The sequence below is a fragment of the Urocampus carinirostris genome, chromosome 9 (assembly GCF_059441175.1).
Source record: "Urocampus carinirostris isolate Australia breed hairy pipefish chromosome 9, RoL_Ucar_1.0, whole genome shotgun sequence".
Lineage (NCBI taxonomy): Eukaryota > Metazoa > Chordata > Actinopteri > Syngnathiformes > Syngnathidae > Urocampus > Urocampus carinirostris.
In genome coordinates this window covers 22,202,412-22,228,807 of record NC_142357.1, presented here as the reverse complement: position 1 = coordinate 22,228,807, position 26,396 = coordinate 22,202,412, and the positions used below count along the sequence as shown (strand labels likewise).

Sequence of the window (26,396 nt, the reverse complement as noted above, 5' to 3'; positions counted from 1 at the left end):
TTACCTACCTTTAATATGTCAAATATCTGTGACAGACAGCATTTTCCACTGTCTTTTGTTGCTTTTGTGGGTCCTGAACGTTTTGTTGACATAATGGCTTTTAGAGAAAACGATTTGTAAATACGTAGTACCGGTTGGTCAAGCTGTTTGTGTACGACTTAGATCACAAACGTTATTGACGCACAAGCAGACACAAGCAAAAAAAGGGTGGGCTGACATTTCTTCCAATCAGACTGCAGAACACAATGCGCGATGAAAATCTGGGAAGCAGCAAAACCTCGAGAAGCAAACCGCGATGCAGCAAGGGATATTCTCTGCCTCGCTAAGCCACAATCACATCAGCTCGATCTTGTTCACGGTTGTGCTCATCTTAACACATTTTCTAAACATATGCAGACCTGTGATTGGCTAAGTGGTCCGTCACTCAGGACTGAAGCCATCTTGACTTTCTGAAAGGGATCTTTGGCACCTCACACAATTAACCTGCCTCCTCGTGTGAAGGATATGCCCAATCATTCCTAGATCCACACAGTAATTCCTCCCATCTCCAAGATTAAATAGATTTTTTTTCTTAGCCATTCCGAAGCCTCAGACAAGACATTCTTAGGGGAAAACACTTCCTGGATGGATAAAAAAAAAATCGAAATGAAATGCTGTTCCATTTTCAGATACGGATAAAGTTTAACCAGTTTTCAAAGCTCCACGAAAAGCAGCAAAACAGAACTGGAGGGTTCTTGTGCCGGTTCGGCCATTGACCAAATAGTGAGGGAATCGCCGCTCATTGGAGACGGTCGAATTAAAGATGTTTTTGTTTTGGCATGGCGGGAAGCACCGGAAAAGTTGTCGAGCTGACAAAAAACACAAGACGCCCGCTTTGATGACAGGAAGTATGCAGAGAGGACGACCAGAGATGGAATTAAACTTTTATGACCTGTGAATATTTCATGTTCTGGGCAGTGATTCCCACATTCTGCTGCATATGCTTCGTATGCATGAAAGTGTGTTTGAACCAAGAGAAACTCATCTAGATTTTGAGTTGTCTTCTAAATAAAAAAAAATATTAAAATTCAGCCCGCTATACTTTTTTAACATAGCAACATATATTTTTTTTAGGTGTGACCATCATATGTACACCCTTAAAAAGTCTGTAGAGGCCATGTCTGAAAATATGTAGAGAAATATACCTTTCTTGGTTTGATTTGTCTCAACTTGAGTTCAACTTTTAATCTACAATTTCCACTCATTTAAAGATCCTTTTTTTTAAATTCATGACACTCCTGTGGCATGGGCAATAAAGGTAAACAGACCCACCCAAAAATCTTGAGAAAGAGTGTCATAGAAAGTCTGGCAGGTTTTGTGTTTTCACATAACACAAATCAGAAAATTAAGACCTGGAAATAAATTTCAAATGGATTAAGATGGAAAAAACAACTGTCCCAGAAAAAGTCATATAAAAGACTAATAATGAAAAGAACAAAGAAGTCTGCCATTTTGGTTGCAAGACATAACTTTAGGGTCATTTTGGAATTTAGAGTATCTCCACATATTTTTATAAGCAATGCCAGAGTGCCTTTGTACGATGCATATAAGCGCCAAAAAGTCAGGGGATGTCCGGCCAAAAATACATACAAAATTGTTTTTTAGGATTGTTTAAAAATTGAAATATAATTGAAATATGGTATTAAAACGATCAAAGGTCAGCAAGGCGACGCAGTGGTTAGCGCATGTGCGGCACAGTTCATATCTTGGGAACCTCCTGCGTGGGTTCAAATCCAGCTCCAGACTTCCTGTGCGGAGTTTGCATGTTCTCCCCGTGCTTGCGTGGGTTTCGTCCGGGCACTCCGGTTTCCTCCCACATTCCAAAAACATGCATTTGAGATGAATTGGCCGGTCCAAATTGTCCCTAGGTGTGAATGAGCGAGTGAGTTGTCTGTCCCCGTGTGCCCTACGATTGGCTGGCAACCAGTTCAGGGTGTCCCCTGCCCACTGCCCGATGATTGCTGGGATGGGCTCCAGCACCCCTGCGACCCTACTGAGGATAAGCGGTGTAGCTAATGAGATGAGATGAGATAAAACGATCAAAGTTTGAGTCAAAAATAGGCCAACCCAATACTTGGGTTGATTGGACCTAGCGTCTTAAAACAACATCCAAAAATGTTGTGTACATTTTCGGTGATTTCATAAAAGAGAGTTCTGAAAGAGCAATTTGTTTTCCTTAAACTAACAACCCCCCACAAAATTGGTTGATATTATGCAAAACCGTGTGGGTCAACTTGTTAAGAACAACCCGAACAGTTGACTAAAAAATCGATTAAATTCATCCAAGTATTCGGTCAGTCCCATTTCTGCCCCAATAATGTTATAGTGTAGGTATAATAAGTTCAAAGTTTAGTAGACACTAGTAGAAGACATCCTTAGATTTTGAACTTACAAAGAGAACAGGAGAGTGATCCCAAAATTCAGATAAGGAATTGCAACCTGTTCTAAAAACCTTTCCCTGACTATTCTTTAAAAAAGAAAAAAAAAAACGTGCAAGAGAGAAGCCCCACTGGGCTGACTTAATGATTGATATTTTTAACCCGATTTTCGTGCCGGGTTCAGGTCGTGTTCGGGCCCGGGCCCAAGATTTTACCTCTAGTGACAATGATGTTAAACAGTGCATAATGGTCATAACAACAAATAACCATCAGGTATAATGTTAAACATAACGGACTGAAATCTATGCAATCTCCTTTGCAACCAGTTGAGTCTCAAAGGGCTCCACAGACCACTGACTATTGCAAACTACAGACTATTATTACACCATCCCCTGATCTAAAACCTACACGAGGGCAAGGAAAAACTCAAAAACCTCAACATGAGGAAAATGAAGAAAGGGACCGCACGTGAGGAAATCCCCCTTCCACGATGACCATGCTGCAATGGATGTTGCAATAACAAATAATACACAGATATTGTCAACAGGAAATATAGGTCATTCATAAGCAATAGAATGGAAGTGTGTTTTAAGCCTAGATTTAAACAGTTCCACGGAGGTTGCAGATTGCATCTCATGGGGCAGAGTATTCCACAACACCGGGGCTCGAATAGAGAACGCTCTCAAACCTGTGGTTCTCTTCTTGGCTCTTGGGATCACTAGTAGACCAGCATTTTCAGAGCGAATGCTCCGGACCCGAACATAGGGGGAAATTAAATCTGAAAGATATGAGGACGCAACTCCATGCATGATTTTGTTTAATACCAACAGAACCTTAAAATCACATCTTAAGCTCACAGGGAGCAAATGCAGGTTAGCTTAAATTGGGTCAGTGAGATCAAACTTTCTTGTGTTTGTTAAAAGCCTCGCTGCAGCATTTTGTACCAGCCGCAGGCTCTTGATTTTTGGACTTTGGTAGACCGGAGTAGTACATCACAGTAATCGAGACGGGAGGTAACAAACGCATGAATTATAATCCCCGCATTGGACTGGGACAGGATAGGGCGAATTTTAGCATTGTTGCCAAGATGGGAAAAAAACTGTTCTAGTAATATTCTTAACAAAAAACAAATAGTATAAAATAGTTAGCCATTTGTCTCAAAAAAGGAACCACGTTTGTTATTGACATGACTGGATTTTGCCGGGGCAAGGAGACCAAATTTTGACAACTGGCACTGCGGCGTGACGAACATTTGCCTTGAGTGGACATAATTATTCTGCCAATGACAACTAGAACCCTCTCTCTTGTCCTAGACTGGGACAAGAGAGCCGAGGCCTTTCAATGTGCCAGTTCGGTTTTCATCCGTGCGTCTCTCGTCTCGCCGATCATCAAGGGTAGCAAACGCCGAAGGCTAATCATCGACCGTCATTGTATTTTTAGCTTAGCATATTGATCAGGGGCCACGCTGCAAGTCGAAACGAGTGTGTGTTTGTACACAATGCTGCGCACTGTAAAGAAATCAATAGACCTCAGCCAGATGCTTGATCCACTCTGTAGTTGATCCTGTAATGCATTTGCTTATATAAGTCGATGCTCGTCATTAGCCATTAAGCTGTTGGCTGAATGCTGCTTCGTGAGCAAAATGTATTTCTTTTAATGATGTCAAAGTAATGAAAGTCCTATCAAAGTTAAACCTTTAAAGTTTTATACTTCGACTGATTTTTCGTAGTTGTAACTGGACCCCGTGCCGGACTTTGGACATTGCTACTTTAAAGCAATTTTAACTCATAGGTAAAGCTTTAAAAGATTTAAAGCAGCTTCAAGTAAGAGTGATTCTTAACAATTTCACAGTCTGACAGCACTAAGTTTTTCTTGTCCTCTAACTCGTGCCAGGGTTAAAGTTTTAGCTAATTTAACTATCTGGTTAAAACTGTAAGGCCGCTTTAACTCAGTGTTACAGCTCTATAAATTTAAGGCAGCTTTAAGTCAAAATTAATCTTTGAAATTTCACATTTTGACAGCACTACTTTTTGCCCATTTTCCATCTCCCATCCAGGTGAAAGCATAAGCTGGTATAATTCCAGAGTTAAAACTGCAAACTTTCTTTAACTCAGAGTTAAAGGTTGTATACATTAAAACCAGCTTCAAGTCAGAGTGCATCTTTAAAATCTTACCTTTTTGAGAGCACTAATTTTTGCAAGTCCTCTGTCTCTCATCTAGGTTAAAGCTCTCGAGTTAAAACTGTAAAGCAGCTTTATTTTAAAGTTAATACTTTATGAATTTAAAGCAGCCTAAAGTAAGAGTTCATCTTTAAAATTTCACCTTTTGACAGCACTAATTTGCCTGGTCCTCTGACTCGACTCCTGTCTAGGTAAAGCAATACTTGGTTTAACTCGCGAGTTAAAACTGTGAAGCTGCTTTAGATCAGAATTAAAGCGCTACACATTTGAAGCCGTCATGGTGAATCCTTAAAATTGTAGCTAGTTCTCTGAGTTCAGCAGGTTTAACTCTTGAGTTAAAACTGTAAAGCAGCTGCAACTCAGTTAAAGCTAGGTTATCAAACCAAATTCGCTTTTTTTTTTTTTTAATCTTTACATCATTATTATCTGTCCATGCCATCTTTCAATGCCTGTGTACTACAATGCCCAGCAAAACTGGAGATTTAGTAGTTGTACCTTATTTATTATTTTTTTAAAATGATATATTCTAATTTTTGAAAGCAAAATTGTGGACATCTAGTCTTACAGATTGTCTGTTTACTGCTGCTGTGGTCGACAAATTCAAAACAGACTCCCTAATGAATATGAGATGTTGCAAATTAAATATGATGAATAATTTAAAGTAGCAGTAAGTTGCTAATGGACATATTTGAGGTAAAATCCAGAAACTACTGTGTGTATTCTGGGATGTCGACGAGTATGGCGCTTGAAGTTGTTCTTGTATGTGTCTGGGTATCCTTGTTGTTTGCCCAGCAACCTTTCCATTCCCTGGGCGCATCATTATGACTCTAAATGTATAAATTCTATAGATTTATGTTTGTCTACCTACAGTATATGTGCATGTTTTGTGAGGCGTGGGAGGAGGGTGGCTTGGGAAAGGGAGTTTTTAGTTCGGGCGTCTGTGAGGTGTTAACTGTGGCCTTTGCACTGTGCATACTGGCTCATGTCCATATATAGTTTAAGACAAAAATAAATTAAAAAAAAACACAAAAGACTTACTGACACCCACACAGTAACACTAGAAACTGCACAGCAACTCTAAGGAGAGGTGATGTTAATTGTAAAACGCCTTTGTTCATCGAGTCTATAGTCGCAAAAGATTTTCCTTTAGGTAAAAAAAAAACGATTATTAGCTGTTATTAGACCACATGTGTCAAACTCATGGTCCGCGGGTCAAATGCGATCCGCCACATCATTTTACGTAACGTGCAAGACAGTACTGAGAGAAGACCAAGAGAAAAACGAGCTGCATTACGTAAATCAATAACGTGCAGTTTTTAATATGTCCACTGGATGTCGCCAACCGCAAAGCTCCTACTGTAGCTGTGTTCACTATCATTAATCAACCAGAGAACAGCAGGAAAACCCATTCCGGAGGTATTTTACTTAAAGTAAAAGCCATGGATTTGTTGTTTAAGGTAATATATGATATACAAACTTTTAAATAGCACCTGGGTGTCTTTGAAGATGTTTAAATAAGTTTAAGCTTCTTTCTATAATAGGTATAAAATCTTACAGAGAAGTTCCCATATTCAGGCATACATTTTCATAAAAAAATGAAAAGGTAGAAAGACGTTATAATCATTTAATCAAATCTTTTAAATTAGTGTATGTATGCTGTATTCGTCACTTTTCACTGAGTTAAGTAAACTGTAGTCAGTGGATATTTTTAACAAAAGCACAGTTCATAAACCTAAGAGATTAAATATTAGTGAAGGAAACGATATTTAGGAACCCCTTCTATTTTAATCATTTCATAATAATGAATTCACACATCCCTGAATCATAATTTAATTGTTAACCTTTAAAAAGACCCCAGTCCCCCAGCTCAGGCACAATTTTTAACCCTTTAGTTTACAAGTCCAGTCCCCATGAGAATTATTTTTCCATCATGTGCCCCCAGCTAAAATGCGTTTGACACCACTGATCTATGTAAAAAAAAATATTTGTGTAGTCACCTTTTGAAATGGTTTTAAATTCTCGTGTCAAGAATGGATCAGTATACTCACTTACTATGATATTTTGCACAATCAAGAAACCCAGAAATAATGTTGATATTTTTGCATTTAGCACTGTTGTCTCAAACTCATGGCAGGGGTTTAATTGGGATGATTGTTTAAGGGCCCCCACCTTAATATGAACGTTTAAAGGGACAGTGTGCATTATATTGCGCCTCCTAATGGTAGAAAAAAAAATCATTTAAAAAAACATTAAGACAAAACACATCAACTATGATAGTAACATGTATTTCATTAGGTGTCCACCAGATGATGCAGTCTGATTACTATAAATCTCTGTAGTTTGCAATATTCTACGTGCTTTTTGACACTCAGTTGCGCGAAACTATAGATAGATAGATACTTTGTTCATGTCACGAGGCGTGGTGACGAGGAAGGTGACCGGACCAGAACGGAAGGGAGAACTCAAATGCGTTGACGATCCATAAGTTTTATTTTACAAATAAAAGTCGCCCAATACTCCGGGGCAAAACAGAACAACACAGAGTTCCTCCGGCACGAACTCAACAGGACAAGGCATAACAGACCGGGATTGTGAAGAATGAGTAATGAACCCGCAACCGCAGAGCCCACCATGCAGCCTTAAATACAGACCCACCATTAGTGGAACTGCTTTCAGCTGTTGCCCAGGGGGCGGGGCAGACTGGTCACCAAGGCGACCGTGACAGAGCCCCCCTCTTAAGGGACAGCTCCCGAGGTCCCAAAAAAGAAAAAATTACAACCTCACGCCCCGGAATGGTTCGACGCTCACGATTGGGGCAACCCCGCTCCCTCCTCCGAACACGCAGGAACGGGGAGAGGCAGGCGCCATCTGCGTCGGGCGGATCGGAATCGGCGCTCGGCAGGGTGGGGTCCGGTGGGCAAACTGGACAGGGATAACAGACAGGCAGAACCGACGAGAACAGGACGGGCAAAATCAGGGCAGGCAAAACCAGAACAGATAAACAGGACAGGCCTCTACAGAAGAGTCGCACTCAGGACAGGCCTCTACAGAAGAGTCGCACTCAGGACAGGCCGATGCAGAAGAGTCGCACTCAGGTCAGGCCGATGCAGAAGAGTCGCACTCAGGGGGTTCAGATGCAGAAGAGTCGCACTCAGGGGGTTCAGATGCAGAAGAGTCGCACTCAGGGGGTTCCGGTTCAGAAGAGTCAGACTCTGGGGGTTCAGGTTCAGAAGAGTCAGACTCTGGGGGTTCAGGTTCAGAAGAGTCAGACTCTGGGGGTTCAGGTTCAGAGTGGCAATTCAGACAGGACAGGCGGAATCAGAACAGGCAAGACATGAGAGAGTCAAAATCAGAACAGACAAGACATGAGAGAGTCAAAATCAGAACCGGCAAAACAGGAGGAGCGGAGTCGGACTGGCAGGCAGCGGAGTCGGAGTCGGCCCGACGGGCAGCGGAGTCGGAGTCGGCCCGACGGGCAGCAGAGTCGGAGTCGGGCTGGCACGCAGGGGAGACGGAATAGCAGGCAATCGGCACGGGAGTCGGGCAGGCAGGCGTCAATTCTTCCCGGGACCCCATTCGAGGCACAGCAAGGGCCACGACGGGCGGGGCCGTGGTTCGAACGGGCAGGGAAGGCCAACTCAGTAGGCGCCTGCCGAACTGCGCACTCCAGCTCTCCCCAAGTCGCGCTGGGATCGTTCGCTGAGTTCTATTTGTTGGCGGGTTCATTCTGTCACGAGGCGTGGTGACGAGGAAGGTGACCGGACCAGAACGGAGGCAGGAGGCATGAAGGGAGAACTCAAATGCGTTGACGATCCATAAGTTTTATTTTACAAATAAAAGTCGCCCAATACTCCGGGGCAAAACAGAACAACACAGAGTTCCTCCGGCACGAACTCAACAGGACAAGGCATAACAGACTAAAACAGGACAAGGCATAACAGACTAAAACAGGACAAGGCATAACAGACCGGGATTGTGAAGAATGAGTAATGAACCCGCAACCGCAGAGCCCACCATGCAGCCTTAAATACAGACCCACCATTAGTGGAACTGCTTTCAGCTGTTGCCCAGGGGGCGGGGCAGACTGGTCACCAAGGCGACCGTGACAGTTCATCCCCGAAGGGAAATTCACATTTCCAATACAGCGAGATCTAGCGGTCAAATAGTTCCTTTTATGCAAGTGCAGCCTAAACAAATTATGGATTTATTACTGATTGATTTTCATATTATGTGTTTATTCTTTAGAGCTTATTTTGTGTATCACATTAAAAGTACATATGCAAAGACAGTGAAAGTTTTAATGTAAGCTTTTAATGTGGGAAACCCAAATTGGCGCAACCTCGACCAAACCCTTACTCTGGTGGCCCACACGTAAATCGAGTTTGAGACCCTTGGAGTTAAGTTGGCCTGTTTCAGAATTGGCTAGTGATTTTTTTCTTTTTAGAATACATGACATGATTGGTTATTGTTTTACAAGAAAACAAATCAAATTGGGTTATTTTTTACTGAACACTCTCTTTAACTGGGCTAAAAAGTAAAAAAAAAAAACAACAAAAAAAAACTTCGTTATATACAAGATACCACACACAATAGATTGAGGTAATTTTATTTACTGTCATGATTACTGATGTGACTCAGCTGTGCCCGCTCATTTGGTGCCAACTGCAGCGGGTTCTGATTGGCTCCCTGTCAGTATTTGAACCCAGTCCGGTCAGTCCTCTGTTATCAGTCCGTCTGCGAACCTCAATGAATACTAGGCAAGCCTTTTTCGACCCTGACTCCCACCTGTCCCATTTTTGCTCCCGTCTGTTTACTGCTACGACCCATTTTGATCCTGACCACGTCTACTCTCCCGTCCTGACTTACGACCCCTTTTTGATCCCGACCACGTCTGCTCTCCCGTCCCGGTTTACGACCCGTCTCTGACCCCAACCACGTTTTTGCATCTCCTGTCCTGGCTATCGACCTGTTTTTCCGTCCTTGACACCGCCATTGCCCGCTACTGAAGATCCACTTCCGTGTTCGGATCACAATGCAAGTACGAGAGCGACTTGCTTCCTGCGCCTAGCGAACTCCGGATCATGGGCACAGCCCTTCCTCTTTCCTTTAATAAAATATAACGCAATTGGGTCTGGTTTCCGTTCTGGTCTTGACAATTTACTACTACTCTCATAATTAATTACGTTGAAAGCCAATATATATATATATATACAACTATGTAATTTGGTTTTATCTTTTTCTTTTAAATGAAACCCTCAATAGGTGGGTTTTGTTATAGAAAACAAACCATAAAGTTGGTTAAATTGATCCAAAACGTAGCTTGGTCCAGTCTTGATTCAAATTTATATCTTCAATCGATTCAATATTATTTTTTGACATGGTCTTTGTTGTTTGTACAGTTTAGAGACATGTTCCTACAGATATGTTTATATCGAATCACAAAAGGTTTTAATAAAAAATGCCTAAGTACGGACAACATTTGTTGTTTTAATACCTTCTTCAACGACGAGCCTGTCGTTTTTGTATTTCACCATATTGCAACCAAACAAAGGTCAAAATTAATTTAGTATTTACATAAATATAATGTATTTACTCAATTTCAGATGGGCAGTCATTGGCACTTAATGAATTAACTGCACAAACACATTTTCGCTTGTGTATTTAGGCCATTGTAATTCATGAGTACTCGTTGGCAGGGGGGACTCTGTGTACTAGCTCGGTTTATTTTGTGATCGTCGCCTCCGTACAGGTTTTAGATGCCCGCCGAACATACAAGCTTTTATGTACAGTGTGTCAATGACTACGCATGTGACTAAATGTGCAAGCGGCCCCTCTTTTATTCGGAACACAAACTCCAAAAAAAAAGGGGGGGAGGGCTCCTGACGTCTTTTCTGTCTGGCTGACATTGCTGGCACGAGTCCTGGGCACCCGGCGGTGGTCGGGTGGGTGTCGGGTGGGAACGTTTTCGACAAAGTGGCGTGAATTAATGTGACTAATTAACACGGCGTTAATTATTTGTAAATTGCATGTTTGGATACACATTACTTGAGAGGCATATGCCGCCCGTTGTCTTCCCTCTTGAGCCCGTGCCAGCTACCGCGCATCTCTGAAGGCGTGCCAGTTAGCTTGCCAAACAGACACGGGAAAGACTACACACAAAGAGAGATGTAATCTACCACTCTAATTAATATCATGGACAGTGGTGCCTTGAGATACAAGTGCAGGATTGTTTATCTCGCTCGCATCCCAAATCGTCCTTCCTTGTTCAATTAAAAGGAAATGCAATGGATTGTTCTATGCCGCATAGACCTTCAAAAACCTTATTTTTTTCACTATAAGGCGCCCAATTATAAGGCGCACCCACAATAATGTGTGTTTTGTGATTATTATTTTTTTTAATTATATGAGACTCATAGAAATAAAACTAGAGAAAGGGCCCGGGTTGCACTAAGAATAAGTAGAATAAGTTAGTACCATATGTGTGTATTGATTGATCAGTCACAAAATATCTACTGATGACGATTGCATAACGGTAATACAACCCTAATTACGACAGGAAGAGCGCCAGGTATTTTCTACTAGACCAGTTGTTCCCAACTGGTATGACTTCAGGACCCACAATTTGACCCTAAAGTCAAGCTGAGCCCCAAATGAGATATCTGTTGCACTTCTCAAATTCAACCAATGAGAGGATTGTTCCGTTTGAAGTAGAGATGGTATAAAACCGTTTATTCACCTTTTTTCAGAAAAGAAAATGACCTGCAAAACCAAAACTACTTCATGTACCATATATACTTGCATATGAGCCTACATCACTTATAAGCAGCCCCATTAAACTGCTTTAAAATAGCCTCATACTGAAAGAAAAGCCAACTTTTAATAAAGCAGGGGCCTGAACATTTATCATTATTTAATTATGTAGTAAATAAATAATAATATACTGGTAAAAAAAACTGTGATTCTGATATACCGTATACTCACATCTAAGCTGTAAATACAACTATGAAATAAATTACTTAAATGAGGGGGTCAGTTGCACATAATGGGTGCTTATTTGGTTTTGTGTCAACAGGAGCAAATGGTAGGTAGCGTGTGAGGAGAGGTTGTGGCTTTTACAGCATTAACCAAATCAAAGGGGCAAATGTGATCACATAATTTACGGTAAAACAGATCTGAATTTTGGCCTTTTTATTTTTTGGGTTTATTTCAATACAATATGCCTGGGAAAAAAAGGAAACGTCTTAGACCTTAGTACACTTAAATGGAGAATATTATCTTTGAGTGGTTTGAAGCCCAGAAACAAAATGGATATGGAGTGTCTTGCCTATGTTGGTCTGCATGGTGTCAAGCACAAGCCAAAACATATGAAGCGTTCACCGCTTCTAAAGTTCGATGTTTTCTTCTATTTATTTTATTGTGTGGCTATTTTTGAGCAGTTTTAGAGTGTTAGCTTTGATGTGTATATCTCCCATAAGTCGTAACGAGATAGTTGAATTCGGAGTAACGTGCTACTTCTGGGTGTCGGCAATCTGAAGGGTAACACATTCGTAACTGTAATAATTCGTAACTGTAAGTACAGTGGGACCTCGGTTATCGCGGTTAATGGGGACCAAAACCACCCGCGATAAGTGAAAATACGCGAAGTAGCGGCGCACCTTAAAAAAAAAAATATATATAAATAATATATATACATATATATATATTGTTTTTTAATTATTATTTTTTAGACCCGGTTAATGGGGACCAAAACCACCCGCTAAAAGTGAAAATCTGCGAAGAAGCGACGCCCCTTAAAAAAAAAAAAAATTAATTAAAAAAATCTCATTTAATCTCATTATCTGCACCGCTTATCCTTATTAAGGTCGCGGGGGGGCTAGAGCCCATCCCAGCCATCTCCGGGCAGTGGGCAGGGGACACCCTGAACTGGTTGGCAGCCAATCGCAGTTGCAAATCAAATCAGTTCTCGCAGCTAGCTGCGTTCTTTATCCACGCACGAGCCGAGTGATCCACCGCTAAGAGTTGTACAGCTGGGTGATTTTACGTCCACCCGGGACGATCAGAGACAAATTCACGACAGGGTTTATACTTGCCTGCACCGCGGGTGCCGTTTGGTCGCTCCCGCGAGCGAGCCCCTAACACCGACACAGTTACGGGGGTCCCGCGCACGTTCGCCACCTTTCGTCCACCATGCGCGGACGGCAGCCTGTCATCGCGCTGCGCTACTGGGGTCGTCGGACGAGCGGGCTCACCCCAGTTACAGGGGTAGCCCGATCACGCCCGCCGCCTTTTCTCGCGTCGCACCGTGTGACGCCGCGTCCGCCGAACTCGCTCCGTCACGCGGCCCGGGAGAGACCCCCCCCATTTTTTTTTTTTTTTTAACCATTACAGACCGCGAAGCTCTGAAGCCGCGAACGTCGAACCGCGAAGTAGCAAGGTCCCATTGTAATTATTTTTCGTCAGTAACACCCCCAACACTGGCCTCAACACTTACTACAATTCATATTTTGGTTGAGGTCAAAGGGCCCCATGAACGGACAGTTGACGTGACGCTTTTCCGAGTTACCCCTGCTCGTTCTCCGTTCACGCCGAATCGAGTGTAAATAAAAAAAAACCTGGACCGTAGCAGTGGGATGACGTTCAAAACGATCCCAGCGTGGCCGCCATTACTGGCCATCTATCACTTTGTCGCCCCCGGCGACGCACGCTGGCTTTGATTGGCCCGCCTTTTTTGGCAAGACAAATTCTAGGCCTCGCTCGCCCACACCGCCGCTCTCTCTCTTTCTCCTACCTCCCTCGGTGACAACCCTTATTTTTTTCATCTTCTTCCTTCTACCGCTCCCTCTCTCCATCTTTCATCCCCCACTCCACTCCCACTCCACCCCCCGCCGGAGCTCCTGCTCATTAGCAGTCAGCTCCACTGCAAGACGTACTTTGTTTTGCGGTGCAGGCCGAGCGAGCGAGGGAAGCAGAAAGGGAGAAAAAGAAAGAGAGAGAAGAAGCGAGAGCTCCAATTGCTGCTCGCGCTGCCAAACACTGTATGTGTTATTTAGCCATGCCTGACTGTATTGAGCTGGAAAAACATGCCAGTCATGAACACACACATTTACACACACCTACAAGCAAAACCAATTTTTTACAGAAATAGCAATGCAGATGGAGAAAACACGGTTCACAGTTAAATCAGTGGTTGAATATTTTAAATGACTTTTAAAAAGTGCCTTAAGTTGGAGAGATAGGGTCTACTATTTGACCATGAGATGTTGCTTTATGGTGCAATGGTTTTCAACTGGAATACCATCAGGAACCACCCTAATTTCAAGCCATGACCCAGATCATGTAAACATTTCTAATTCTGAAATGTATTGAATTAAAGGATTGCCAGAAAATATTCTGTTTTTTGGGTAGGAAATAAGTTACCAGCAAAAGCAAAATTACCTCACGTAATATAACTCCTTTTAATGCTCAATTAACCGCATTGTTAATGAAATCCATAAATGCTTCAGTTCAGTAGATTCAGCCAATTCTAAATGATTCAATATCCAAATTAAGTGTAACGTTTTTATCAAGCCTGGCAGCTTTTTTTCTGCTGTTCTTTCCATGATCCATTATCCCAAATTGCCTATACCAGCGAGCAGGGTAGACTGCACTGGCAGCTCTTTTTTTCCCTTATTTCGATCTAAAATAATATCTAGTATCCTTAGCATTATTTTACCATGGCAAATGCACGCGACCCACTAGTTGAGAAACACTGGTGTAGTGCAACTAAAGCAAGTGCTAAAAATCACAAGGAAGAATCTAAATTATTGAGACTCAAAGTTACCAAAATGTATCATTTTCAGCTAACTGATAGTTTTGATCACCAAATGTGACCTTGTGACTTTGGAGTACTAATCTAGCCCAGGGGTTGGGAACCTTTTTGACTCAAAGAGCCATTAAGGCATATATTTTGAGTACAAAAAAACAGGAAAAAGCTTTTCTTTTTGCACATTTTATTTGACTGTGTGAAAAATGATGATTTGATACAATTTATGAAATAAGAATAATTCCAGAGCCTGTGTCTCCAAGTCAACAAGTATACCACTTTAAACTTCTCTCTAAACGTCTCCCTCCGGCAATTACTTAAGAACAGCGAGGCTCATTTTGATATCCATTTTTTTTTATATAAATAATGGTTTCAATGCAATATGCAAGCAGTTATTTAGTAAAAACGTCACAAAATTCTGTAAACGAGGATCCCGACGTAATTACTTTCAGCGCAAACGGCACATAACTCCACCCATCCCTCAAATTGCTCTGTGGCCTACTTTGATGTTTTGGCGTATTTACAGTTTGTTGTGTGGATTTTCATCATAAGGTGTCTCAAAAGTGAAAACAGCTTATTAAATGAGCTTCCATATACAGGATTCCTTAGCGATGTACAGCCGAAATAGCTTTTTTGGTGTGACATAACATAGCAGGTCCACCGGTCTTTGCTCAACTCCCTCCAAGAAGGCAGTGAAGTGCTACAGGAGAAGATTTTGTCTATTTACCCCGTCTGGTGTCGCTTGTCTCCACCTTCGTGTTAAATATTTTTTTCATTGTCTCACTTGAGGTTGCTACACTGCTACACTTCGTGTCTACAGTTTATACTCATTGATTATACCTAAAGCACTACGTCAGTGTTCTCGTTTGCCTGCGTCCCTGGGTCCTAGACGCATCATTTTTGCTGGGGACGCATTGTGTCAAATCAACGTGCGTCCCTGGGACGCAACGTTTTTGTCACCAAATTGTCATTATTAGCTGATTACTTGTTTTTTTTAACAAAGATTTACCACACTCCAAACTTTTCGTCAGGCAGATCCGCCATCCGCCATTGTTGTTTTGGTCTCGCGCCGATCTCGGCAAACGAGATCTTGTTGCTTCGAGATGACGTCATTGTTGTGGCAGTTGTCGAGTGAAAGAGAAGTATGCCTCCGAAAAAAAAGTTGTTATTAGGTGCAAATCAACAAAAAAATTGTTGTCGGTAATAAATCGAAACATAACACAGAAAGTGGTAACAACCGCAATAATCTCGACATGAAAAAACGGCGGAGAAATTCTTCAGAAGACCGCGAAGGCAAGGAAAACATGTGTTTTGAAGCGAACGATTCGACGAAAGAAAATAAACAAAAGAATACTCCGAGCAAGAAAAGGACTTTTCTGCCAAAATGGACTAAATTATATTCCTGGTTACGCTATGAAGGGGATGATAATGGATTGGACCTTGAGAAGGCATTACAACTATGGCGGGACAGCAAACCACAAAGAATAAATAAACTGAAAAATTTGAAGTGATTACTGATTTGTATTACCAATTACCTGTGATGATTAAAACTGCAAGAATATATAAATATTTCAGCGATATTATTTTGGTTAGTGTACAATATTGTTGTGAACTGAAAAATCTTCAAGTGATAATTGATTTGTATTACCAATAGACTGTGATGATTAAAACTGAATGAATATATAGATTTGTATTATATATTTGTCGCCGATTTACAATTTCAACCACGATAACACTAAAATTTGGGGACCCATAGATCTTTGTTGGGACCCATAGATTTTTGAGCATGCAAGTCCCCGGGACCCATCACTTTTCAGAGGTAAAATGAAAACTGCTACGTGGAGTCCAAACGTAAAAAAACAACACTCTGCCATTGAGAACGGCGCCGCCTCCTAGTTTAGTGGAGGTGCAATTGCACTTTATTCAAGGAAAACCCCCCCAAAAAAAAGGTTCCCTGAAGGCAAATGCCCTTGAAGGAGCCTCGCAGGAGAGTTCGCCCCACTATTTGAGAACCACTGTATTAAATCAGCAATTCTTTTCATTTGTGTATCCCGGGCATGCATTCAACCCTCAGTATGTGCCTGACCAGTCCCCCGTCCTCTTTGCCCTTGTGCTCCGCAGCGATCGGCCGGACGCTGATCCCCCGCTACTTCAGCACTGTGTTCGAGGGCGGCGTCAGCGAGCTGCACTATATCCTCAAACACTCCAAGGAATCCTTCCACAACTCCTGCATCACGCTGGACTGCGACCAGTGCACCATGGTCACACAACACGGCAAGCCCATGTTCACCAAGGTACGGTCTAGCACCTGTCCGTCACTTCGTACCATACATGCACAATATTTAGAAAGCCACATTAGATATGTTTTAAACACATTGACATAGCGAGAAGATTAAAATTCTAACCATTGGTATATTTGACTTTTAGAGTCTGACAGAGCTATTGTTGTTATATATATATATATATATAATGTGTCATTGATATGGCATATACAGTAATCCCTTACACAGTTTACTTATCGCAGTTTTGCCATTTTGCGTTTTTCACCGTGCATTGTGTTCTGTATTCTGATTGGCTAAATAGACAAAAATGCTTTCTATTGCCAACAAAAATGGACTTCTCCACCTGATAAACTTGCTATGGAGTCACATTCTTTGGCACTCCCTAGTGGCTCCATGGTGGTTTTTCTAAAATGTTTGCTAATGGAAAAATATATGGTTTCTGTAGGATATATATGTATAAACATATATATATATATATATATATATATATATATATATATATATATATATATATATATATATATATATATATATATATATATATATATATATATATATATATATATATATATATATATATATATATATAATCTTAAATATGAATTATCTTGTATTTGAAGATGGCCCTTTTTAATTTTTTTGCATTGTTCGTGTATTTCTCGTCCATTGTCCGGACTCTACTTCCCTTAAACTGTTTTAAGGCAGGGACCTCACTATTGTACCACGGTCCACAATTGGACTCCGGGCCCCGAGTTTGAGACCTCTAATTTAGAACCCATATTTATTTCAGTCATTCATATATTCTTCGCTTATTTAGTTGTAATTTTTGGAATTTATTATTATTATTATTCTTACTATTATTATTACTTGAGTGTAAGTATTTACTTCTTAATATATCGCATGCACCTGACTTCATGATATATCCATTTGTTAGGTTGTTATCCAGTCTCCACATTGTTTCAAGTGGCGCTTTTAATTTTCAGTTCTTTCAGCGCTCACCAGACCTGGCCTAGCTAATGGGCTCGTTTAAAGTGGAAATATTCGTTTTGTGATTGCTCGCCCTTTTAGTATAAATGTGATCGTCGGCTTTTTTTGAAAATGCATTTTTGAAACCATACAGTCTTGTCAATTTCTTACATTGCCCAGAATATTCTGTTTATGGACATAAAATCCCAGCGGGCCTGCTTAACCCCAGCGCCTGTTGTACCTGTAACCACCGGATGTTAAAGGGACGCTGTGTATTATTTGACCACTAGATGTCCTTGTATTGTGTAGCTCAACTGAAAGTGAGTGTGAAAAAGCACAGGGAGGAATTTTTCGTCACGACTCAAGATGAGTGATGGCAAAATGAAGCCCCATAAAACAGTGAAGCCCTCAAGTAAAATGCTCCTCATACGTAGGGGCTTCAAAATGATTCATTACCTCAATTACGCCATCATGTGGACAGGAAACTGTATAACATGCTTGTGTGAAATACGCTCCGAATACAAAAAATATATATTTGAAGGGTGCAATAAGAAAGTAATCAAGTAAAAGTGCATCATGAATTGTTTTGTGCTACTTTGTGCTTCGGCAACAAGCGATAAAAGGATAGTAAAATAAAGTGCCTATTTATTTGTATTTAAAAACAATATTTTTTCTAAGTTTTTAGACCCAGACGGGGTTTTTTTCCCCACAAAATTTCACCTACTTTTGAAAAAACTCTTTCATAAGGAACAGATGAAGCAAGAGTGCACAGATGTGTGATGGCAAGTTTGTAAAGAATCGGATTTGCATATTTTTGAGATTGCCAGTAATGTGGGGGAGTTTTGACTCTGGGGGCGTTTCCTTTTTGCTTATTTTTAACCACACTTGAAGCTCGCGAATCAATTTCTGAATCAGTCATGTGGTTCTAGGGCTGCACGATTAACCCACCTGTTGTCCTCGGGGAGAAAAGACCTGCCACTGTGTTGTTAATTAAACTGAAAATTCCCCTTGAATTAGATTTTATTTAACTTTAAATGCTAAAAATGACTTTTCCTAGATTGCTGGTCCCTACAGTACAAAAAATAAAATGTTGTTTTTATGTAAATTTCCATACAAGCTATATAAAAAAGGTACAAAAATGGTCCTTAAAATAAAGACAACACGAGAGTTAATCATATTGACTTGCTTTAACCGTAAGAGAACAGCACATTCTTTTGAAGAGCTTTGTTATGGTTGCTATTGTCTAGCGATTACACAATCGCAATCTCGATCAAGTTTCGGTTACTCGTGGTATAATCGCTTCACGGGCCTTCAAACGTCACCGCCTACAACACACACCTGGACTCGCGGTTTATGAACCCCTCATCAGAAAATACTCGGTACACGCTACAATTATTTTAAATAATGCATTTTTATCTGATAGCTTTTTATGCAAATTAATATTGATGTTTCAATATTGGACACCTGCAAAAGGAGATTGCAAGGGATGCCAGTTTGTTATTTCAACTATTATTGCGCACAGTTGTTTATTGTTTTGACTATTATAAACTGTTTACAACAGGGGTCTCCAATGTGGTGCCCACAGCCTCCAGGGTGTCCCTGTTATGAAAATAGCTCACTAATACTAGGTCATTGTGATTTTCTCGTACAATTATCTTCATAGAGGTTGACTGAGTCTACTTAACCCTACTCCCTAAAATTAAGCTGGTAATAACAGAGTAATAACATAGTAACAACATAATAATATAGATAGATAGATAGATAGATAGATAGATAGATAGATAGATAGATAGATAGATAGATAGATAGATAGATAGATAGATAGATAGATAGATAGATAGATAGATAGATAGATAGATAGATAGATAGATAGATAGATAGATAGATAGATAGATAGATAGATAGATAGATAGATAGATAGATAGATAGATAGATAGATAGATAGATAGATAGATAGATAGATAGATACTTTATTCATCCCCGTAGGGAAATTCACACTTCCAGCAGTCTACCCCGTTGTTTATTAACAGATTAACATGATGCCCTAGGGGTGCTTGTAGCGGAGTGGATGACGTCACGCCAGTCCAAAAGTTCGACATCCCTGTGGCAGATGGAAATCTTTTCTTTGTGAAAATCCAGGGATACACCACCTCGTGTTAGCAAGTCCGCCTCCTCTCCGATTCCCCCCGGCTTTCTTGTCTCTGTATAGCGGCGTTGAAGCCGGATAGCTCCGGGTAGCTCCGGGTGGCTACACGTTAGCGTCCGGAATGCTAAACGTGAGCCACGTTTCCGCAAAACACAGCAACTGCGCTCCCTGTGCGCTTCGATGTTTTCCACCAGCACTCGATGATCTTATTTGGTCGTGAGTTCGCATTAACCATGATTACGGATGGTACCGAAGACTTATAACGCCGCTAGCCGCTTCGTTAGCTCCGGCTCTTCTTCCACGATAGGCCCTTCATCACGCCGGCACGAGAATTCTTCAGGGCAGGGAGTTGAAATTCCTTGAATACACGCATTTTTGTGCGCTAAAACCCATGTCCCATAGGATAGAAGTAATCCATAGTGTAGTTGTCAAAACGGGAAGAAAAAACACAGAAGATAGGAGCAGACAATAAAACAATAGGGCAGCTGCTGGAAAAGGCAGCCGCTCGTGGCAGCGCCGCTTTGACACCCCATATTTATTTTTTTAATATGTTGTTATTTTAGAAATATATCCAACTTAATTAATGAAAAAATTATCTCGGCTTGAAACGGGTTGGAGAGCCCTGGTTTACATCATTGTCACTATTGGCTAATCATGCGTCTGTTCTTTGATTGCCACTCTCTTTAGGGCTGGATTATCTAAAAATTTGGGCTCACTCATAGGTTCTCCCTGCTCATTCACAATCCTTTGATGTATTTTCTCCTTATTTTGAGTGTCTACTAGACTTTAAATGATCCAAAATAGTGTTATTTTAATGAATAATGTTTTGTTACCATTAGGGGGCGCTAAATAACACACAATTTCTCTTCAAATGAACACATGGGGAAAGACGAGTCATTCCTCATAAGCTATAGCTGGAAAGCTTTTCTAAAAATAGTTTGAAGTCGACAATGTACGTAGCTAAGAGATTAAAGTTCGGTGCATTCGTAAATTTGCGAAGCGCGCACTGTCGAACGTCATTGCTGTTTTTTTTCCCCGAGTTTCACTCGCCTTCTGTTTACGAGTCATGACCGCATATCATCGATTCATCCAATTTAATTCATGATGGAGATATTTTCCCAGAGGCAGAGTTGCAATGTGCTACCATTTTTTTCTTGTTCCATTCAGTTATCACACAATAATTATTGTGGGACCTCAAGAAATATATAGCGTTTGTGTCTGAAATACAGTTCCTGCTATAAAAACCTGTGTTGAAAGAATCCTGGAAATGGTCAAAATAAGGGGTCTCAAATCCGATTGAGTTCGGGTCCACCCACTGGAGCTAGGTTCTGGGCGAGGTTTCCCTCCCTCCTATTTTTTTTTGGCTTTTTCCCCCCTCCTTTTCTTCCTCTTTTTTTCTTTATTAATTACCCTTTCCTTTTTCTTTTCACTTTTTTTTTTATTCTTGTTTCCCTTCTTTGCTCCCTTCTTTATTTTTTTCCCTTTTCTTCTATTTTTTTAGACTTTGTCTATTTATTTTCCTAGATTTCTTCTATTTGCTTTCTTTTTTTTCTTTTTTTTTCTTTTTTTTCTTTTTTTTCTTTTTTGTCTTCTTTTTTTCCTTTCTTATTTTTTTTTTAATTCAAAGGAGAACAAAGATTCAAATTTCAATAACCCTACATCAGTCTTTTACTACCAGAGTGCTGGGAGAATATTTCCATATTTTATTGCAAAAAAAATCTTACCATTGTTCAGTATATTTCCTCTGAGTACCATAACTCCATATCAGGGGGTGGCAGCAGATTATTATATTTTAGTTATTTTTGTATACTAATTATCTGGTCATGAGGCAATTTTGACCAGCCAATTAACCTGACATGCATATTTTTGGAATGTGGGAGGAAACCGGATTGCCCGAAAGGAAACCCACGCAAGCACGGGGAGAACATGCAAACTCCGCACAGAAAGGTTGGTAGCTGGATTTGAACCCATGACCTCAGAACTGTGCCGCACACGTGCTAACCACCGCTCTGCCGTGCTGCACCACAGCTTTTCTCCCCTTAAAAAAAACATTTGAAAAGTAAAATCTATTGATTTACACACCAATTAAAATATCTTGACATGAGACTAGTATTTCAATCTATAGCTGCTTTATTTTGAAGCGAGAGGCTGGGTTCACACAGCAGGGGAATCTGATTTTTTTTTGCATGGACGCGACCTGCATCGATTTAAGTCCGTCTAAATACCACCTATCGGCTTTTTTCACACCAGATCCAGGCCACTTTTATATCTTGTCCTTATCCAAATTACATCCGATCATTTAAAACACGGCTACTGTGTGAACAGTCAAGATGCATTCATGCGACTTGCACGTCATGTATAATAGGAGGTAAACGTCACTCTTCTGCCTTCAAATAAGTGGAAGGAAGCTGATATATCAACAACCACGGCGGATGCAAACACAGAGTGTCATTAAATCAAAAATTCATGGAAGATGAGCACTTGTTTATTTTGTAACTGACAGGCAGCCACAACATGTTTACAACATGTCCCTCGAGTTTATTCTTAAAGCGATTGTATCCTCTGGTGGTAGTTAACAATATTTACTTTCAAATCCTACCACACGGACAGCATTCAACGGGGGAAAGCCAGGTTTTGGATCAAATTAAAATTTGGGAAAACAAACTTCCGCTGTTAAAATCCATGAGTACTTCCTCAAACACGAATGCATTGCGTGTGATGTCATGCGTCCTCTTCTGCGCATACCTCATAATTGTTCACACAGCAAGATCAGGTCGCATACAGGTCGCATTTAAATGGAAATGTGAACGCTCTCACAAAAACACCGGATTTCACCCAAAATCTGAATTGACCATTCAGCTCCTCAGTGTGAACCTTGTCTATGTTTTTGCGTGAGAATAAACAGTACCAACAATCACATTAGATTTCCGTCTCGGTAAAAATAATCCACTTTGGGTTCTAAACAGGCACATGTTTGTTTTTATTATTCTGGAGACGGATTGTGCTTCGTGGGGTGCGCGTTAAAAATCGTCTGCTTTTGAATTCAAAAAGTTGCCATGTATGTGGCAAGATTTCCAGAAGATCCTTGAAGGATATCCTTGATCGTTTCAAGAATCATTTCTTTGAAATGTGTGGCGGGTCGACTCCATGCTAAAACCAGTCGAACCAATTTCAGGTTGCCAAGGGAAACTGGTTTATGTGGCTGAATCGTTTTATTTGGAATCGCATGTAAGAACTTTTCCTGTCTTTGGAGTATCCCTCCAAAATTTTTCATTTTTTTTGCCTGGTCCTCAGGTCCTAGCGACGCAGCAATTAAAAAAAGGCGCTCCAACATAAAAAATAACCCAAAACATAACGCCATCCAGATACGAGCTCTGCGCCGGGGGGCCGGTCATCACAAAGCTACATTTTTCTGCCTGCGCTCTTTTCATCTGGCTCTAAATTGGATGAGAATAATTAATTTATTAGGAAAAAGCAGAAAGGAGAAAAAAAGAAAAGAAGAATCGCAATAAGCCGGCGTGTTCTCCCTCAGCTCCCAGCAGCGCCGCCGAGCTTCGCAGCTCCGGAGGCCCGAATCTCAATCAGCTCTGCTTCGCCTCGCTTTTCCCTTCACGCCCCCCTCCTTCTGCACTCCCCCACCACACACCAAACGCACCCCCTTTTCTCATCCCCTTCCCTCGCTCGCTCATTCTCCCTTCTCTCCTCCGACATCCCCCCCACGACTCAACTCCATCCCTCCTCTGTGCACCCTCAACACACGAACGCACACACATGCATCCTTCATCCCTAGAGAAATCATCCCCAGCTCCCATCTCGCGCTCTCTTCCCCCCTCCTCCCTCCATCCTTTCCTCCCTCTCTCGCTTGTTTCTCGCTGTCTGTCTCTTTCTTTAAATGTCTCTCGCCCTCAACTCCACATTAACGGCGCCGCAGAGTTTATTACGATTTATGCCAGTTTTTGTTGTTTGGCTCAATTTTTGCTGCAATGTCAATTAACCGGTGTCGTAATGGTACACGACTAAGTACTATTATTACGTGAATAAGAACCATGATACTAAATCTAAGGTGTTTTTTTCTTGTGTTAGGTGTTCTTAAAAAATGAAATATTTTCTTTCTCAAGTAGGTGTTCAAAATACCCAACTGAGTTCAAAGAGCCCTTATTCTTTATTTCCTACTGTCCCTATCTGTTTTATCTCACTTTTAGCAGAGCTTTTTGGGGAAGAACACACTAGGTTCAAGGATTTAGGGCTGGAGTGAGTGCTGGAGAATGATGTCATTCTCTTCTCCATATAGTTCACATTTGTAATTTAGTCTGAAAATGGTGAAAACGCCAACCAAATCCCAAGAAAGATGAAAAAAGAAGAGTTCATTCGAGGCCATCTAAAATTCACGTACTTGCACGTGCATTATAAATGAGCTGACTAAGGCTGCAATAATGACTTAAAAGGAAGAGAGGGTTGAAAAGTGTAGCAAAGCTCTAAATTCCGTACACCTCCTTTAAGCAACATAGGTTTGAATGTATAACATTGTACTATTATATCTTGCATTTTTAAATGCAAACTTTTAAGCACTAATCTTTGATTGCTCTATAATTTACAGTGACAGCTAGTTGTCAATTTACACTGTCCCTTTAAAATAATATTTAGATGAAAAACCTTTATACTGGTTATTTTAGGTTGTGGTTTTTTTCTTACAATACCATTGCGGAATGCTAATTTGTGATATATATAGTTATATCCACACTACAAATATTGTATATACCGTTTACAAATTAGTGGAATATTTTGCAACATATTTGATTTTGCTACATTTCAGATTTTCTAATACTGGATAATAACCCTTAAGTCATTTCTTATTTTTTTTTCTACATATTCGTTTGTCATAAAATATTTTCCAAAAAATTAACATTCATGCATTGTTTTTGTGGGGGTCGGGGGTGGTTGTGTAGTACAAGTCCACTATGGTTTTGCTCTAATCCAAAGAAAGAAAACTTCTGAAAAAATAATATAATTGAAATATTTTACAGTGCTGGAGTCCAATCAGAATTTAAGTGAGTAAAAATCTTGCATGTAAAGTCATCCGATTGTCTTTCAATAAGGACAGCTTCTGTTCTTTTCTCAAATTTCGCAGATAATATACAGATACCTCTCTCCGTAACGCGATTCTATTTTCACTGTCTCGCCTTACTCTGTACTTTCAGTACATACTGATCAATTAAATTATTGATTGACAGTACAGTAGTTGTTTGTAAAAAACAAAAAACAAAACAAAAAAAACGTTTAGAGAATACTTTAATTTCTTAATTAAATGCTTGAGTCTGTAAGGAGGCTTTATTTTTTTGGGGATCAGTGTTTACAGAGTAATTAATCGAATGAAATTTTAAATTAAGTAAAGGTTTCTACTTCATAGACTTTGCCCATCATTGCTTCTATTTAGAATGTAATCCCAGCAATAAATGAGGCTTCACTGTAGACTACACCTGGCCACAAAATCAAAAAGTGTTCATTAAACGTTACAAAGACGCTGCCCTACTTACGAACGATAGTTCGTAAATTGAATTTATTTGTTAGTTGCTTCAGTGCTATATTTTGTATGTTTAAGGTTTGTATAAGTATGTTTAAGGCTTGTATAAGTACCGTATTTTCCGCACTATAAGGCGCACATAAAATCAGATTTTTTTTTTTAAAAAGCTGACTCTGCGTCTTATAATCCGGTGCGCCTTATATATGGATCAATATTGAATTACAAGGCCTCGCAATTTACGGTAAGCAACCACCGACTCCATTTTTCGCGTAGAAGAAGAAGTGCGCTGTGCATCTATTAATAAAGTTTGACTGACCTATCTGACTGTTTTATTGACATTCCCTTGGGGTGGCAGTAGCTCAGGAGGTAGAGCGATCGTTTTAGGATTAAGGGATCCCAGTTCGAATCCCGGCTTGTCCGTGTTACATGTCGAAGTGTCCTTGGGTAAGACACTGAACCCCCAATACCCCCAATAAGCAGGTTAGCGCCTTACATGGCTGCACAGATCACGGCCGCTATTGGGAAATGTGAAGCACAATGTAAAGCGCTTTGGGAAGTCATTGACTTGAAAAGCGCTATATAAATGCAGATCATTTCATTTCATTTCCCTTTAGCGCGGCACCATCTAACGGTTGCATAACGTAACTACATCCTCTACTGTAGCCAAGTCAAGTTAAGTCACATTTATTTATGACGCCCTTAATCACAAACATGTCTCGAAGGACTGCACAGGATTACAATTACAAAATTGCACAATTACCTGATCTTAAACCAGCATGCACTTATAGCGCCTTATAATGGGGTGCGCCTTATGTATGGAAAAAGTTTGAAAATATATCATTCAATGAAGGTGCGCCTTATAACACGGTGCGCCTTATAGTGCGGAAAATATGGTAACTTGTATTGTTTTGTACTAAAAACAAACATTTCATACAATAATAAGCTCTCTAAAGATAAATAAAGTTAAATGTAACTTACTTTTAGAAGATGAGCTTCAACAGTTAGGCAACTTCTGCCTCCCTGGCAAAAAGTAAACGAAAAAAAGCGATCCAACCATTTTGTCAACCGCATCAAGCATTATT

The 26,396-nt window shown here is 40.5% G+C and overlaps 1 protein-coding gene across 4 annotated transcripts in view; it reads left to right on the top strand.

Annotated features, from left to right (window-relative positions):
* ldb2a (LIM domain binding 2a) overlaps positions 1–26,396 on the top strand; it is a 131,819-nt gene that overhangs the window by 63,604 nt on the left and 41,819 nt on the right. For all 4 annotated transcript variants that reach the window (XM_088343262.1, XM_088343261.1, XM_088343260.1 and 1 more), the window contains exon 3: positions 16,521–16,693. In XM_088343262.1, coding sequence (XP_088199388.1) covers positions 16,521–16,693 — 173 coding nt within the window. The remainder of the gene's footprint in view (positions 1–16,520; positions 16,694–26,396) is intronic.